This window comes from Dioszegia hungarica (assembly GCF_025882075.1).
Source record: "Dioszegia hungarica strain PDD-24b-2 chromosome Unknown MKK02contig_8, whole genome shotgun sequence".
Classification (NCBI taxonomy): Eukaryota; Fungi; Basidiomycota; class Tremellomycetes; order Tremellales; family Bulleribasidiaceae; genus Dioszegia; species Dioszegia hungarica.
Genome location: NW_026515770.1, coordinates 1,647,668 through 1,661,514, shown reverse-complemented (window position 1 = coordinate 1,661,514; position 13,847 = coordinate 1,647,668). Strand labels below are relative to the sequence as shown.

At 58.3% G+C, this 13,847-nt stretch overlaps 5 protein-coding genes across 5 annotated transcripts; 1 reads left to right on the top strand and 4 right to left on the bottom strand.

Moving 5' to 3' along the window:
- Positions 1–340: 340 nt before the first annotated feature.
- Positions 341–1,369, top strand: MKK02DRAFT_36776 (RNA polymerase Rpb7; the record flags this gene model as incomplete). The annotated part of the gene is made up of 6 exons (XM_053089493.1): positions 341–352; positions 476–591; positions 645–798; positions 844–894; positions 1,129–1,260; positions 1,316–1,369. The coding sequence occupies 6 exons, from the start codon at positions 341–343 to the stop codon at positions 1,367–1,369; spliced, it is 519 nt and encodes a 172-aa protein (XP_052945412.1).
- Positions 1,370–1,882: 513 nt separating this feature from the next.
- On the bottom strand, positions 1,883–6,438 carry MKK02DRAFT_33011 (uncharacterized protein; the record flags this gene model as incomplete). Its single annotated transcript, XM_053088629.1, has 4 exons — positions 1,883–3,578; positions 3,625–4,631; positions 4,677–5,584; positions 5,634–6,438. The coding sequence occupies 4 exons, from the start codon at positions 6,436–6,438 to the stop codon at positions 1,883–1,885; spliced, it is 4,416 nt and encodes a 1,471-aa protein (XP_052945411.1).
- Positions 6,439–6,861: 423 nt separating this feature from the next.
- Positions 6,862–8,127, bottom strand: MKK02DRAFT_33010 (uncharacterized protein; the record flags this gene model as incomplete). The annotated part of the gene is made up of 3 exons (XM_053088628.1): positions 6,862–7,342; positions 7,411–7,547; positions 7,624–8,127. 3 exons carry the CDS (start codon positions 8,125–8,127, stop codon positions 6,862–6,864), a joined length of 1,122 nt encoding a protein of 373 aa, XP_052945410.1.
- Positions 8,128–9,069: 942 nt separating this feature from the next.
- Positions 9,070–10,821, bottom strand: MKK02DRAFT_27050 (protein-tyrosine phosphatase-like protein; the record flags this gene model as incomplete). Its single annotated transcript, XM_053087298.1, has 4 exons — positions 9,070–9,469; positions 9,515–9,676; positions 9,725–10,149; positions 10,291–10,821. 4 exons carry the CDS (start codon positions 10,819–10,821, stop codon positions 9,070–9,072), a joined length of 1,518 nt encoding a protein of 505 aa, XP_052945409.1.
- Positions 10,822–12,568: 1,747 nt separating this feature from the next.
- MKK02DRAFT_44329 (uncharacterized protein) lies at positions 12,569–13,785 on the bottom strand (the record flags this gene model as incomplete). Its single annotated transcript, XM_053092885.1, has 4 exons — positions 12,569–12,720; positions 12,786–13,297; positions 13,340–13,407; positions 13,450–13,785. 4 exons carry the CDS (start codon positions 13,783–13,785, stop codon positions 12,569–12,571), a joined length of 1,068 nt encoding a protein of 355 aa, XP_052945408.1.
- Between the last annotated feature and the right edge of the window lie 62 nt (positions 13,786–13,847).

Below are 13,847 nucleotides of genomic sequence, written 5' to 3'. Positions count from 1 at the left end.
GCGTACGTGTTTCAGAATTTGACTTTACGTCAGCTTGTCGTCTCAGCTATTTCTGACGTGGCGGCACTCAAGACGGTATCAAACGGCCCAAACCAGCTGCCAGCCATCCATCCATTCCCCTCTCTCTCTCTCCATCTTCTCCCCTCTTCCCTTTGTTATCTGTCCATCCTTATATCCTTATCAGTCTCATGCACTGATACAGTCACATTCGCGCTCCTCCTCTTCAACCTCGACTCACTCACGAAGTAATCCGCAAACGGACGATCGCTCGAGTCGAGCAGAAGAGAGGAAGGAGTCACCCACCGCGTCCATCTAGCAGGGGCACAGAAGCAGGAGCAGGATGTTCTTCCTCGTTCGTCGCATATCCAGTGCGGTGAAAACTGCGCTGACAAGAGTGTTTATTTCTTGATGCGACCCACGATGGCTACTCTACTACTACCTCTTTCTTCAAACGTGTACTTGGGGGACATAACAGAGGGAACTTACCCACACCATCCTCCTCCACCCGTCGTACTTTGGGGCTCAGCTCGAGGATTATCTTCGGCAAAAGCTGTATGAGGATGTCGAGGGGACGTGTAGTGGGAAACATGGGTGAGTTGCCTGCTTTTCTCGCCACTGTAGAGGGGCAAGAGCTCATCATAAAGATACATCATCTCGGTGATCCATATCTCGTCTATAGGCGAGGGGAAGCTGCTCCCCGGGACTGGTCAAGCCAGGTTTAAGACAAACTATACCGCCGTCGTGATGAAGCCCTTCAAGGGTGAGGTGGTGGATGGGCGCGTGGTGAATGTAAATAAGGTGAGCTTGCTCTCTCGGTCACTCGGAGCCAAGCTAACCCAGCAGATGGGTTTCTTCGCTATGGTTGGGCCATTACAAGTCTTTGTCTCGTCACACGTAAGTTTCATTCTCCACTGGCTGTCGGTTTTGCGTCCTTCTTCATCCCCTCCCCTCGCCTACCTAACCCCCTCCCTCACAATGATGAACTTAAGCATAGGGACAGCAGACCTTCGGGGTTGTTGATTTATGGAAAAGATCTTGTAGTAATTGATCATACTTATCTGACTCTCCTCCTCTCCTTCGTTTCCTCGCTTTGACCCAGATCAGGAAAACAGGAGCTGACGGTCATAGCTCGTGCACGCAGATATGAAGTTTGACCCGAACGCCTCGCCTCAGTGCTATCGCTCCAACGACGAGTTGATACAGAAAGACACCAAGGTCAGGATCCAGATCGTAGGGTGCAGAGTAGAGGCGAACGATATCGTAAGTGTCCGCTACGGAGCCCGGTTCGTCATTTGAGCCATAGCTGACTGATCAGTTCGCGATTGGGACAATCAAGAAGGACTTCCTCGGTCAAATGCGAGAAGAATAGCCTTCCGTCACCACCGATTATCCCTTGGCCCTCGCCAGCGTCCACCTGTATCTACAGCATCAGCATCAGCCACCCCGATCGCTCCCTACCTATAATCAACGTCCATACCAATCATCGTTGCCTGGACCCCACCCATCCCATTCCGTTATCTTGGTTGTATACCTAGCATGCTCTATCGAACAATATACCCCCCACAAAACTACGCTCGTCGCAGAGTATGGACACGAGGGAGAAGGTGGCAAAAGGGGAAAAGGAAGTGAAGTGGACAAGACAGTAGATAGGCAGGCGGACAGACAGTAGGTCTCACGCATGGTTTTCGTTCCGGGCAAAATGTATCGCTTGAATCTCATCAGCGCACTGGATGTTGGGCCCTAATGTAAAGCTCTGTCACACAATCTCCGCACCAAAATCCATTGTATGTGTATATGCGCACAAGATCCCAAAGATATCCCTGCTGATTTTCTAAAGTATTGTCCTATTATTCACAAACCCATCCCCTGCGTATCCGCCTTATCAAGCCCGAATCCCGCTCATCCCGCTCACCCCCGTACTCCCTTTACTCGACTTCCCGCCCTTCCTCGATCCGGGCGTCGGCACAGGCGGCAGATTCTCATTCTTCTGACTCCCGCCCTTGGACGTCTTCTTCCGACTCGGCGTAGAAGGCGGTAACGACCCGGCTGTACCATTTTCACCAGCTCTCAACCCGCCGACGTCTCCTTGATTCTTCTCGACGCCCATCTTCGGTTTTGCCCCTCCAGCGCCAGCCAACAAAATCGACGCCGGCCGATTCGCGACCAATCTCAACGGCTTCAGTCCCTTCCTCTTCTCGGGCGAAGGCGGCGTCCCAGGCGGGATCCCCAATACCCTCGCCCGGGTCTCTATCGCCGCCACCTCCTTCTCGACCCTGCCTATCCTCTCTCGCTCCTCTTGCTCCGCAGCGGCCTTGCGCTCCTGTAGCTCCTTGACGAGCCGGAGCTCTTGCCGGCTCATTCGCCATCCCGGCTGGCGCTTGACGGGCGGGGTGGATTGGTCGGACGCCTCCGAGCGGATCGTTTCCGCCGATTTACGGGGCATGATGGTGTGTAGCGGGGCTTGTGGGGCGACGGGGCGATTGTGCGGCGGGACGGGCTGGGTTGAGATGGAAGCGGTAGAGGCGGATGTACGGAGCGGGATGGATGCTGCGGCGTTATGGACCGGGAAGGGGTGCGCAAAGGTCTGCGACATGGGTCGACGCATCGATTCCGGAAGCTCCGGGACGGGCGGTACGGCGATGCCTGGGGCGGAGCGGCCGAACGTATGGTTCTCGCTGGATCCCGACTCGTCCGACCGAGTAGCGGACCGCCTCGACGCGATAGTCGACGCCGACACCTTTTTATCCAGCACGCCGTGCCATCCGCTCCCGGCCGAGCTGGCGCGCGAGAGCGGTCGACCCCCGCTCATCCTTGACCAGGACGTCCGGGCGCTCACCGTCGTGGCTTCCGACCCAGTAGGAGAGATGACGAACTCGGCACGCGTAGGCGTGTCCATCGCGAGGACCTGCTCCATCTCGCGCGCCATGGCTTCGTCGTCCGAGACAAAGCTGTCCTGGCCGACGAGGTGCGAGTCGGTTGATAGCCTTTCTCGCTGGGATGCCGGCGAGGTATAGGTGTGTGAGGCGGGCGAGGTGTACGCGTGGGAAGGGGACTCCCAGAGCGCCTCGGCCGAGAGAGTGAGGTGGGCGAGGGAGCGCATATTGGTCGACATGCGCGTCTCGTTCCCCTCACCCACGGTGGAGAGATAGCTGCCCGGCGTAGCGGGGTATGGAGCTTGCGAGTAGTCTACCGGGAACGCGGGAAGGTCTACCCCGGCCTCTTCGGCAGGAGCAGCCGAGAAGTCAATCACCTGCCGGGGGTACTCGTACTCGTACCCATCGGCGTAGATGGACCAGTCGTGCTGCCGCTCTTTCCCGACCTGGCGGACTTGGGACCGAAGGTCCGAGAAGCTGGCTTTGTCGATGAGGGGGAGGGAGAAGCTGTGCTTGTGCCGGAGCTCGCGGCGGATAGACTTCGCATTAGGGGAGGCGGTGTGGGCGGGTATGGGGTGATCCGTCTGGGTAGGGGCGCTACCGATGGAAGAGCGACGTAAGAGACGGCTGGTGCGGGGCGACTCGGCGTCCGCAAATTGCTCGGAAGGGCGAATGCGGTGCGAGACTTGGTTCCCGCTCATAAGCCTACTTGGTGAGCTATGTCCGCATCGCAACGGGTATCAAAGCTTACTGGGGCAGTATAGCAGACTGCAGCCAGTCCAGCTCCCCATCCCCTCCTTCATCCGTTCGCTCCTTCCCAAAGAAGTACGTCGGACTCGCCGACATCCTCGCCCTCGTAGCCACCTGAATCTCCGGTTCCGCCTCTTCTCCGTCCCCGTCACCGCCATCGCTCGCCTCGCCGATAGAGTATCGCGCCAGCCCACTCTGCCGCCGCTCAAACTTGCTAGGCGAGGTAATGTGGATCGTGATCGGGCTCTGCGGCTCGTCGTCCTCGGCATCATCATACTGCGATACCCCCCTCCCTCGTCTCGGCGTCGACATCTCCATCCCGTTCGCCACTCCATCCTGCAGAGCCATGATCTGGCTGAATCGCTTCGGCAGCAACATCGAGACCACCCCTCCCCTCAACTTCCTCATCATCCCCTCCCCCTCCTTCCTCGGCGGTCCCTCCAGTATCCTCAGCGCAGGAGACGGGCGAATCATCTCTGCCGCCCTCTCCAGCACATTGCCCGCAGGCTTCGCATGTCCCGCCTCCAGCCAAATATCGACCGAGCGCCTCGCGAGCATCTTACGGCTGTACTCCTCGGACGCATCGTCCCGCGCGCTGAGGGCGCCATAGACTGTATGCCGCCGATGCCCCTTCTTCTCGCTGGCGGAAGGCGGCTGGTATCCGAAGCTCGAGATGGACGGTTTGGGCTCAAGGAGGCTGTTCCATTTCTCGGCGAGAGGGACGGAGGCGCGGTTCCGGACGGGCGGGGTGAGTTTGGGGGAGACGGTACCGGGGAGAGAAAGCTGGGACTCAGATTTGAGCGCGAGGGATTGGTGAGTCGATGTGGAAGCTTTGGAGGCTTTGGAGGACTTCTTGAGGTTGCGTGGCTGGGTGGGGAGGGGGAGAGGGCGCGGGCGGAGGAGGTATGTCGAGAAGAGGAGGAGCGTGGAGGGGAGGAGGATGGAGATGAGGTAGAGGATCTGCGTGGTCTGGGTGAGACCGACAGCGAGGAGAGGCGCCGAGAAGGCCTGAATGTCAGGGTCGTCTTGGGCTTAGGCAGGGGCAGAGCTTACGGTGCAGATCATGAGCCCAGCAAGCGATAGCAATCCTACGCCTCTCCCTCCATTCCCCCAACTCTCCAGCCCCTCCCCCTCATCGCTCAGATCGATCATATCCCATTCCCTCTCGCCGCCCATCAGAAGCTCTGTCGAGCCCTTCCCGAGCGCGCCGCACGTACTCTGGTCCCATGGCGTCTGGCTTCGAGAGAGGGTTGGCGTAGGAGGGAGAGGCATGGGGTAGGGGAGAGGGGGAGGCGGGGGTGCTCGGCGGGGATCATCGGACCCTCGACCCCGAACCTGCGATTTGGGCGTCTGGTACGATAGCGAATGGTACGACTCGAGCGTCCAGGTTGAGTCTCGGCCTTGTCCACCTGACGCGGTCTGGACCTGCGACGGGACGAATGTAAACGCCGACCCGGACCGATTTTGGCGCTCGACCAGGCTGGCGCGCCTGGCGAGCTGGGAAGGGGTCATGGGGAATTGTGTGAGCGATTCGAAGCCCCTCGGCATGGGATGGAAGGGGTCCGGGGAGTAGCCCGCGAGGATGGAGCCGCCAGGCGAGCCGAGGGCGGAACCCGGAGTAGACGTGAGGGGGATGGTGTGCATGGAGTGGCCGCTCGCGGTCTGGGCGGATCCGCGAGGCACAGCGCGGGGAGAGGAGATCTCGGGCAGCGCAGGCGAGGTGGATCGTGGCCGAGTGACGGCCGATGAAGGGGTCGGTAGGGACGGGGTGGGAGAATGGGTAAAGTCCCAACTGGCGATGGTCTCTGGAGTGGCAGTGTATTCGGTCAAAGAGGTCTTGGGAGTGTCGTACTCCGACATACCGGTACCCTCGGACTTGGGCGTACGCGAGTCGGACTGCGTATGGGGTGTCTGAACAGAGGGCGAGTAGGAGAAAGCGGAGTGGGGAGTGGGCGGGCGGGCTGAACATCAGCTGTATCCTTGTCATCCATGAATATGGATGTTACTCACATGGGGAGCTGATCATACTGTCCGAGTATTGATAGGCTTGACTATGCTTCTCGGCCATACTGACCCTATGGCCAGATCGGGAGTCAGGCGAGGGAGAGGCCAGGCGAATCATGCCCCTCCTAGCTCGGCTTTGGCTCCGGACCGAGTATGATGCCAGGGCCATGCTGGATACCGACAAGAGGGAGGTGATGATGAGTAGGAAGATGCCGGCCGAGGGGAGGAGGACGGTGATAGCGCAGAGTAAAGCAGAGGCGAGGGAAGAGTAAGGGAGGATGCGGGGGATGATGGTGCTGTGAGTGACGCCGCCGGAGCCGAAGATGGCGGAACGGATGAGGGAGAGCTCGTGCCTAGCGATATGGTGCGGTCGGCGCATGGCCGAGAAGAGGGTGATGGTGGTGATACCGACTGCGACGGGGATGACCGATAACGCCAGGCACAACCCCGCCAATCGACCCGTCACCCCCGTCGTCAGGTAGACCCATCCCGCTATCAATGATACCCCCGCCTGGGCAGCCATCATAAGCATGACTTTGCCCCGAACGCCGAGCGCCGAGCCCATCGTGAGGGACGTGATGGACGATATTGAGCCATTAGGGGAGGTAGACCGAGGAGGAAGGTTGAAGAACTCGCGAGGGAGGTTACGGGTCCGGCGCCGAGGGTTTGGGATGAGTGCTGTGATGCGAGCGAGGAGGGGTCCGGGGCGCGGGAGAAGGTGGAGTAGGGGGAGGAGGTAGTAGGTGACGTGGAGGATGAGGGCGAGGAGGAAGGGTACTGGGACGGCGACGAGGACCTCGAGGGGCAGCATGTTGCTCAGGTATACTGGGTGAGTGTAGATAGGGTAATGTAGACATTATAAGCGGGAAGTTGTTTGTTCTGATTCTACTATGGCGCGGAAGGAATGAGTAGATGTTGGGCCAACCCTCCACACAACACCCAAACCCTGAAACACACGGGGTGATCCTCATGCCGTAAGCATGTTTCGCCACATACAGACCGCTACTTCAAGCTCGGGGTCTTTGAGCCTTTTTGCTCCGGTTACCCTCATGTTTCGCCACCCAGAAGCCAGACAGCTACTAGTGAGGCTCGCTGAAATCTTTTGCTCCTGCAAACTCAGCAGATCCTTCGGCACTGGGAGGCATCTGCCAAGCATAAGTCTCAGCTGGTCTACGCAGAATCTCGCGGCAAATACATATCTTAGCTCTCGAGTAAGCCAAGCTGTGAATATTCTTCAAGCATCACTCCTCTCAATGTACCTCGCCGCTTGGTTCTGAAAGTGTACACTGGCCGTGTCGAAGCTACACGACGGCTCGTAACTGTCAGGCCAGGTGGTGCCAGTTTTGCCTTTCTTCCATCGCACAAGATAGCACCGTCTCAAGTCGCCGTTGGCAGTGACAGCCAGCCTGGACTCGTTGGGTACGAAACTGACGTAGTCACCCTCGTCGCCCCGACTGTAGACTGCCTCGCCGGATGTCACATTGGTGAGCGGTGTGCCGACAGGAAGCCCCGCAGCGGTCCTTGTCCTCCCCAGTTCCTCCCAATCGACCTTGTTCTGCTGAACGATTTCGTCGAAGTTGACCTTTGCCTTGGCGTATGCGGCCCTGAGCTTCGTCTCCTTGTTTTCCGTACTCTTGTACCAGGCCTTCCAAGCAGGCGGCATGTCCTGTGAAGTGATGTTGCTGGCAGCCGTGTGGCTCTCCAACTCGGTAACGCTGACCCGTTAGATTGCTTGTTCGCGAGCAGTCATGCGGTATGCGAGCTGGTACTGGTTTGCACTCACATGCGCGTCCACAGCGACTTTATGTCGACGCATGTGAGATCATACTCCTCTACCTCCCCTTGTCCGTTCTCAACGCGTTGCAAGAAGAGGTCTGCCAGCTCCTGCTTTGTGAGATCTGAGAAGAATGTGTTCCTCGTCTGTATCAGTCAGCCATGAGGACACTGCTGCCTAGTAAGTCGGTTTGGGGCGGTTCCCATGTAACAAGACACCTACCAGACCAGCCACACGCAGTGACTCGTATGGATTGCGCCCTTCGTCACTCTTTCCGTCAAGTTCGGTCTTTCCCCTGGACCGAGTTATCCGACGCGTGGACCCTTTGCACTCCGTAGCGGCTCTGCGCTGCGAAGACCTTATGGTAGGCATGGGCCTCATCACAGAAGAGGGAAGATCAGAGTGGGAACGTGTGCACTGTGCACTGTGTCGGGAGATGCGGTATGTGGAGTATTCGGTGCGAACGAGAGAGGATTGATATGTAAACCTTGGGATGAAGGCGGGTGAGGTTCCCCTTATGTAGCTTTGAAAGCATGGGGGACGGCCTAGTGCGACTGGTTGAGACCGAAATCGGGCGAGTACACGGGGTACCTCCCAGGGGCGAAAACCATTATGCGATAGCAGCTTCCTTTCGACAGCGTCACCGTAAACCTCTCCTCGTGCTGTGCTATGACAACTTGTGACCGAGCATGCCATGGCGGCTGAGACGCCGTCTGGGTGAAACATGGGGCGGTCCTGTTTCGAGGGGCAGCAAATCAATGCAGGGGCTCAGAGCGGAGTTTCTTGTTCGATGAAAGCGGTGCTTCCCTGGAGGTGTTGAGGAGCGAACGCAGTTGGAGACATATCTCGAGCGTGGCTACTTTCTCGGGTATCAGATCGCGACGGTGAATCAGATGCGGAGCTACATGCTTTGGCGGAGGCTGTGCAATCCAGCGTGCCGATAATGATCCGACGCAAGGCATAAGTACTGCTCGCGCACTATCAACCATCAGCCTGATGTCGGACGAAAGCTATACGCGGGGGTGAGGCAGCTGGTAGGGTTTCTTCTCCAGCCTGCCACTACTGCACCCCACTACGTTGTGGACTGTCAATGGTAGCTGATTCCGGGTGCCTGGGCCTCGAGCTTGTTATTGCCCCACGTGCACCTCGGGCGCGATGATCTACCTGCACCGCCATGAGAGGCCAAAGGAGTGCGAAAGGCCACTCTTGTCTGCCGCTACACCCCTCGGATAGACCTTCCTTTAACTACGTTCCGCGCGCATGCCTCGATCCAGCATGAGCGAGCTGAGGGGCAGGACCGAGTCAACGACTGCTGCGACGTCAGCACAGAATCAGCTGCAGTGCGCGAGGCCCTTGATCGGATGATTGAGATGACGCCTGGGTACCGCGTCCCACCCAATTTGCCCTATCCGTGCAGGTCCATGCCTTTCTGGGCTGCCAGCTAAAATGCCAACAAAGCCAATTGAGTGAGGTGGAGGTGAGTAGGGGGCGGAGTGAGGTTCACTGGGTGAGTAGGTAGACTGTATACAATATGCATCTACTTTTGATATCGTATGATAGTATCTCCTTTTGTTCCTTCTGAACCACTACTCGCAGACATCCCCAGCGCCCAAGAATTTAGAAGCAAGCAAAAAGGGACCATATACAACCCGCACGCGCCATCCCGCCTTACACCCTGCCCATCCGCCTCACCCTCATCGCCTCATCAAGCAGTACCGCCTCCCTCCTCATCCCCTCTTCATCAATACTCATATCCCCCATGCCCGTCCTAATCTTTGCCGCCACCCCGAGCGCGGGCGCCGCGCCGACAGCGTAGAGAGATTCCCCACCGGGACTGAGGATGGAGGGGGAGACGATGGTGGGAACGGTAGACGCGGAGGACGATTCGGCTGCGGACTCGGCGTCAAATTGAGCGCGCTGGCGAGCCCAGTCGGCTTCGGTCTGAGCGGCCTCTTCGGCGGATGGGAAGGAGGTTTGGATGGCGCCGGCCGAGAAGGGGTTGGAGGCGATATGGGCGGAGAGGAGGGTGGTGAGGTTTCGAGCGAACTCGACGAGCTGGAAGACGAGTCTGGATGTCAGCTTAGATAGTATAGACAAGATGGTGCGGACTCACGATACATTTGGACCGATCCAGCAGCTTTTGGCTTTGATAAAGTCGTAGGTATCCTGCATGCCCTTGAGATGACCAAGGTACATTGGCAGTCGACCCGAAGCAGCAAGTGCCATGGTGTAGGCGATGACGAGCGTCGCTGAGCGCGATACACCGCATTGACAACTGCTGATCAGCTTCATCCCATACCTACATCCCTAAAGTGAGACTTACTGTATGAGAACCGCTTCGCCCCGTTGTCTCCCTTCCTCCATATACCGTATCGCCTCCCAGAACCTCCACTTCTCCCTCTCTTCCACTGCCGCCTCGACAAAGCTCCCCTCGATGACATCGCCCATCCTCATCCCCTCATCTACCTCCGCCAGTCCAGACTCGCCATGACTCCACGCGAGGTGGGTGTACTCGACCTCTGGCCGCCCTTGCCCGACGTCGGCGGAATAGACTGCGCGCTGGACCTTCCCCTTGCCTTTGCGCGAGATGGGGACGATTCCCTCGGCGGCGAACGGGTCGTCAATCTCCTGAGCGACATTGAGGATGCGGACCCGATTACTCCGAGCCCAGGAAGACCAGTGATACATGGTATCTTCGGCGCCGAGGTATACGCCGGGAACGATCTCGATGGGTCCGTCGGCGTATGGCTCGTTGGTGCGGGATTGGTATGGCGTCTCGAGCTGAGAGAGGGAGGGCGAGGAAGTGGGTGTAGTGGAGAGTGAGCCGGCGTGGGAGGAGATGGTGGGTGTTGGAGACGAGACACGGAGGTTTGTGTCTGTGAGTGGGACGAACGTGGTGTTGTTGAGCCGAGGGTAGGCTGAGCGGGATGAGCGAGGGTCGATGGAGAGGGTAGGGAGGACGTCGGCTGTGTTGCTTCGACGACGAGGAATGTGGGATGTGTGATATGCGTAGGAGAGACCCGGAGTGGGTGGAGGGTCATACGCGGATGGGGGCTGGGTGATGAGGGAGAGGAGGTTGGGTCGACGTGCTTTGGTCTGACGGCCGAGCGTCATGGTCATGGTGGGTGGATGGGAGGGACCAGGGGTGACGGGCCCATTGTCGGTGTCGGACGGAGGGGTGAGGGACCGGCGGATGGCGATACTGGATGGGCCGGGCTGACTGGGGATGGCGAGCGAGAGCCGCTTCGGGTTGCGCTTGATGCTCATCACCGAGGGGAGGTTGGGTGGGGACGATTGCCTGGACGACACCGACCGTGGAGAAGCGAGTGACGACGGTGAGGGCGGCATGTCGGGACGGGCGGTGAATGGCTCATCCGACGCAGAGCCGAGTGAAAGATTCGTCTGAAGTGAAAGACGCATCTTCCCCTGCCTCCCCATATGACCGCCGCCCGACAACGGAATGCTCCCAGCCCTCATCAAAGGGGCAGACGGCTGCCCCTCTTCCTTTGAAACACCATCCATCAGATCCTCCATGGTCGCCCCTGGCCGTTGACTGATGTCTGAACGGACCTTTTTCGCGGGCGGGGTCTCGGGCGACTCGGGGGTAGGGAAGCGAGCGCGTTTTCGGTTGACAGGGAGGTTGAGCTGGACTGGAGAGAAAGGAGGGGTGTGAGGCGAGGGAAAGGACGACTGTGAAGGAGAGAAGGGGATGCGTCGAGGCGATGCGAGGACCGAAGGGCGCCGGTGCGCAATGAAGGGGGGAAAGGTGGGGTGCGAGGGGGTTCGCGCTATGATATCTGTTGGCATGGCGGCGTTGTCAAGGTGGGTGATGATTTCGAATGGAGAGTCGACCAGCGACGAGATATATAGGTAGATAGATGGTGAAGGGTAGGATGGGAAGAACGTCGGTCAGCTATGCTGTCTCTTGCTATATATGCGGTATGGATAAGGGGTATGTCTGTCGCGAGGATAAAAAGAGGTGCTCGACAAGAGATGCAACAAGCGAGGAGGACGTGTGTGTAGAGGTGGAGATGGAACAAGAGAGCCGTCGGTGCCAACGACCACGGTAGGAAGGGGTGCGTATGGAGAATAGGCGATAGATGGTATGGGATGAAACGGTCTCCAACGCCAACCAAAGTGGTCGTCAATCCCATAAAAATGGTGCGAGATAGATGAAACACGCTTCTCACAAAAAGCGCAAAGAGAGTAAAAAGGGAAAGGACACACACAGGATAGCGCCGGGGGTAAGTGGAAGAGGGACATACCATGACGACGGCCTCCAGTAGGCGGTAAGCTAGTCTGATGGGTGGAGCACAGTAACGCAGAGCCGTGCGTGATGTCCGTTTCCCAAAGTTATTCCTACTCCTCGGGTTCCTGGCAACTCCTTCTCCGAGCCTGACCGGGACGATCACCTTCGGGTGTCTCGCCGCAGCTCAAGTCTCGCCCAGCGAAAGGATCGCCTCGCAATCTAATCAAAGGCGAGTCGAGGCGCGTTTCATACCCTACAGGCCGGCTGTATAGGTGTCGAGCTTGTGACAGAGAGAGCGACAGATGGAGGTGTGAGCGCAGTTTCAGGGGGAAAATTGAGTTGGCTGTGTGTGTGGGGGAGCGGGGCGGAGGGAGGGGGCGCGCAGCGGCGAGGACAAAGGGACAAAGGAGGCGCTTTGAAAAGATGAAACGCGCCGAGAGAAGGCGTTGTTCCGCGTTTCAGCGTCGCGAGGAGGATATCCGCCGAGGCTTCCGAGCGTGCGATGAGCGATGGATAGAGAGAGTGAGACGTCTGTGTAGATGAAGTAGTTGTAACTTTCACTAGCAACTTCAACCCCCATAGCGATGACTTGTCCTGCTCTGCCTCCCACAGGTGCACCGCTTCAACTTTATCCGGTTTCGCTGAGCTCACCTCGAAACGCAGTCGAATCAACAAAAGCGGCAAATCCGGATTCACTTTAGCGTCGATTGCCGTTCAATGCCGGCATCACGGAGAAATCTTAAACGCTGCTAGCATAATTCCATCGGAGGAAGAACGTCCGAGGTGGAGGCTGCGCTGGTGAAGGTCCAAGTACAAGTACGGTCGTATCTGTGCAGCTCGGAGCTGTGTAGGGCTTGAAAGTAAAAGGGCAGGCGTGAAGATGTAGCATGGAGGGATGGGGACGATCAGATGTCATGCTCAAGCTCTGTGCAATTTCTTCCCATGAGTGAACCGTCTCGCCCGGTGCCCCTGCTCGCCCCCTGGCCCATGTCCATCCCGCCAGCACTCATCGCAATAGACGTCATCGTCACAACCAGCACACTGCACCGTTGCGTCCTTGTTGCATATACCTGCACCATCAGCATGAACTCCATCGCGTCGCAAGATCCCGCAAAGAGTAGGCCGCTGAACTCACAGCACCAACTATCCAGATCCTCGTCCCGTCCATCCTCCCATCCCGGTAGATTCCACCCCTGCCCTGCCTGTCTCCCTTGCGCTGGCTTGCTAGTCGGTGCTGATGGTAGCTTGGGACCGCCAGGATGAATAGACGGTCCCGGAAGACCAAGGAGCATGGCCATGCGCGCGTCGACGGCTGGGTCGTCTTGGTCGGCTTCGTCAAGCTCTTGTGCTGGCACGTGCGTCGGTATCGATGGGAAGAGATCCACCTCGTCCTTCGTCAGAGCCGCTCCGTCATTCGAGAGGCCCACCGTCGGCTCCAGACCCGATGCTGCCTGAGCAGCCTTCTGTTTCTGTTCCTCATCCACCTCCAATTCGGCCTCCTCCAGAGCCCGCTCGAGGATTTCTTGCTCCGTCTCCCCGTCATACACCTCCTCCTCATCTCCACTTCCTGCTGTGTTCATCTGAGCGTTTGCTGGGACCGGCGGCTCCGCCAGATGTCTCGTTTCCCGCAGGATCGCGTGCGCCTCTCTGAGATCGTCACTGTCTCCTCTTGGCTGCTTCGAGACTGACGTCGACGTCGGCTCGGGGGTGCCTGATTGGCATTGGGCAGTAGCAAGAGACGCGATGAACGCTTCCACCTAACATCAGCTCGAATCTCAATACAAAAGAGATACACGTACATCGTCATCCCCATCCCCATCTTCCAGACCCAATTCGTCCATTCCCCATCCTCCTCCTTTCCCATCATTCAGGCCCTCATGTCTCCCCTCCAACTCCCTTTCTTCTCGCCCTGCATCTCTCGCAGATCCCCTAATGTCCCCCCATGTCGAGCCATGATCGAGCGGCCGCCCATCCGCGATCCTCTCGAGATCCTCTTGATCTTTTCTCGCGCGTTCTTCCGCGGAGGCTATGTGGTGCGCGTACCCATCAGACTTGGATGGGCCAGCGATGGGTACCGAGGCCGGATTGGAGCCTTTTAGGGCGGCGAAGCGACGTAGAAGGTCCTCGTCTGTCATGGCATGATGGCGTTGTAGGGCAGAAAGCAGACAGAGGGATGCAGGTCGCACCGCCGACGGGG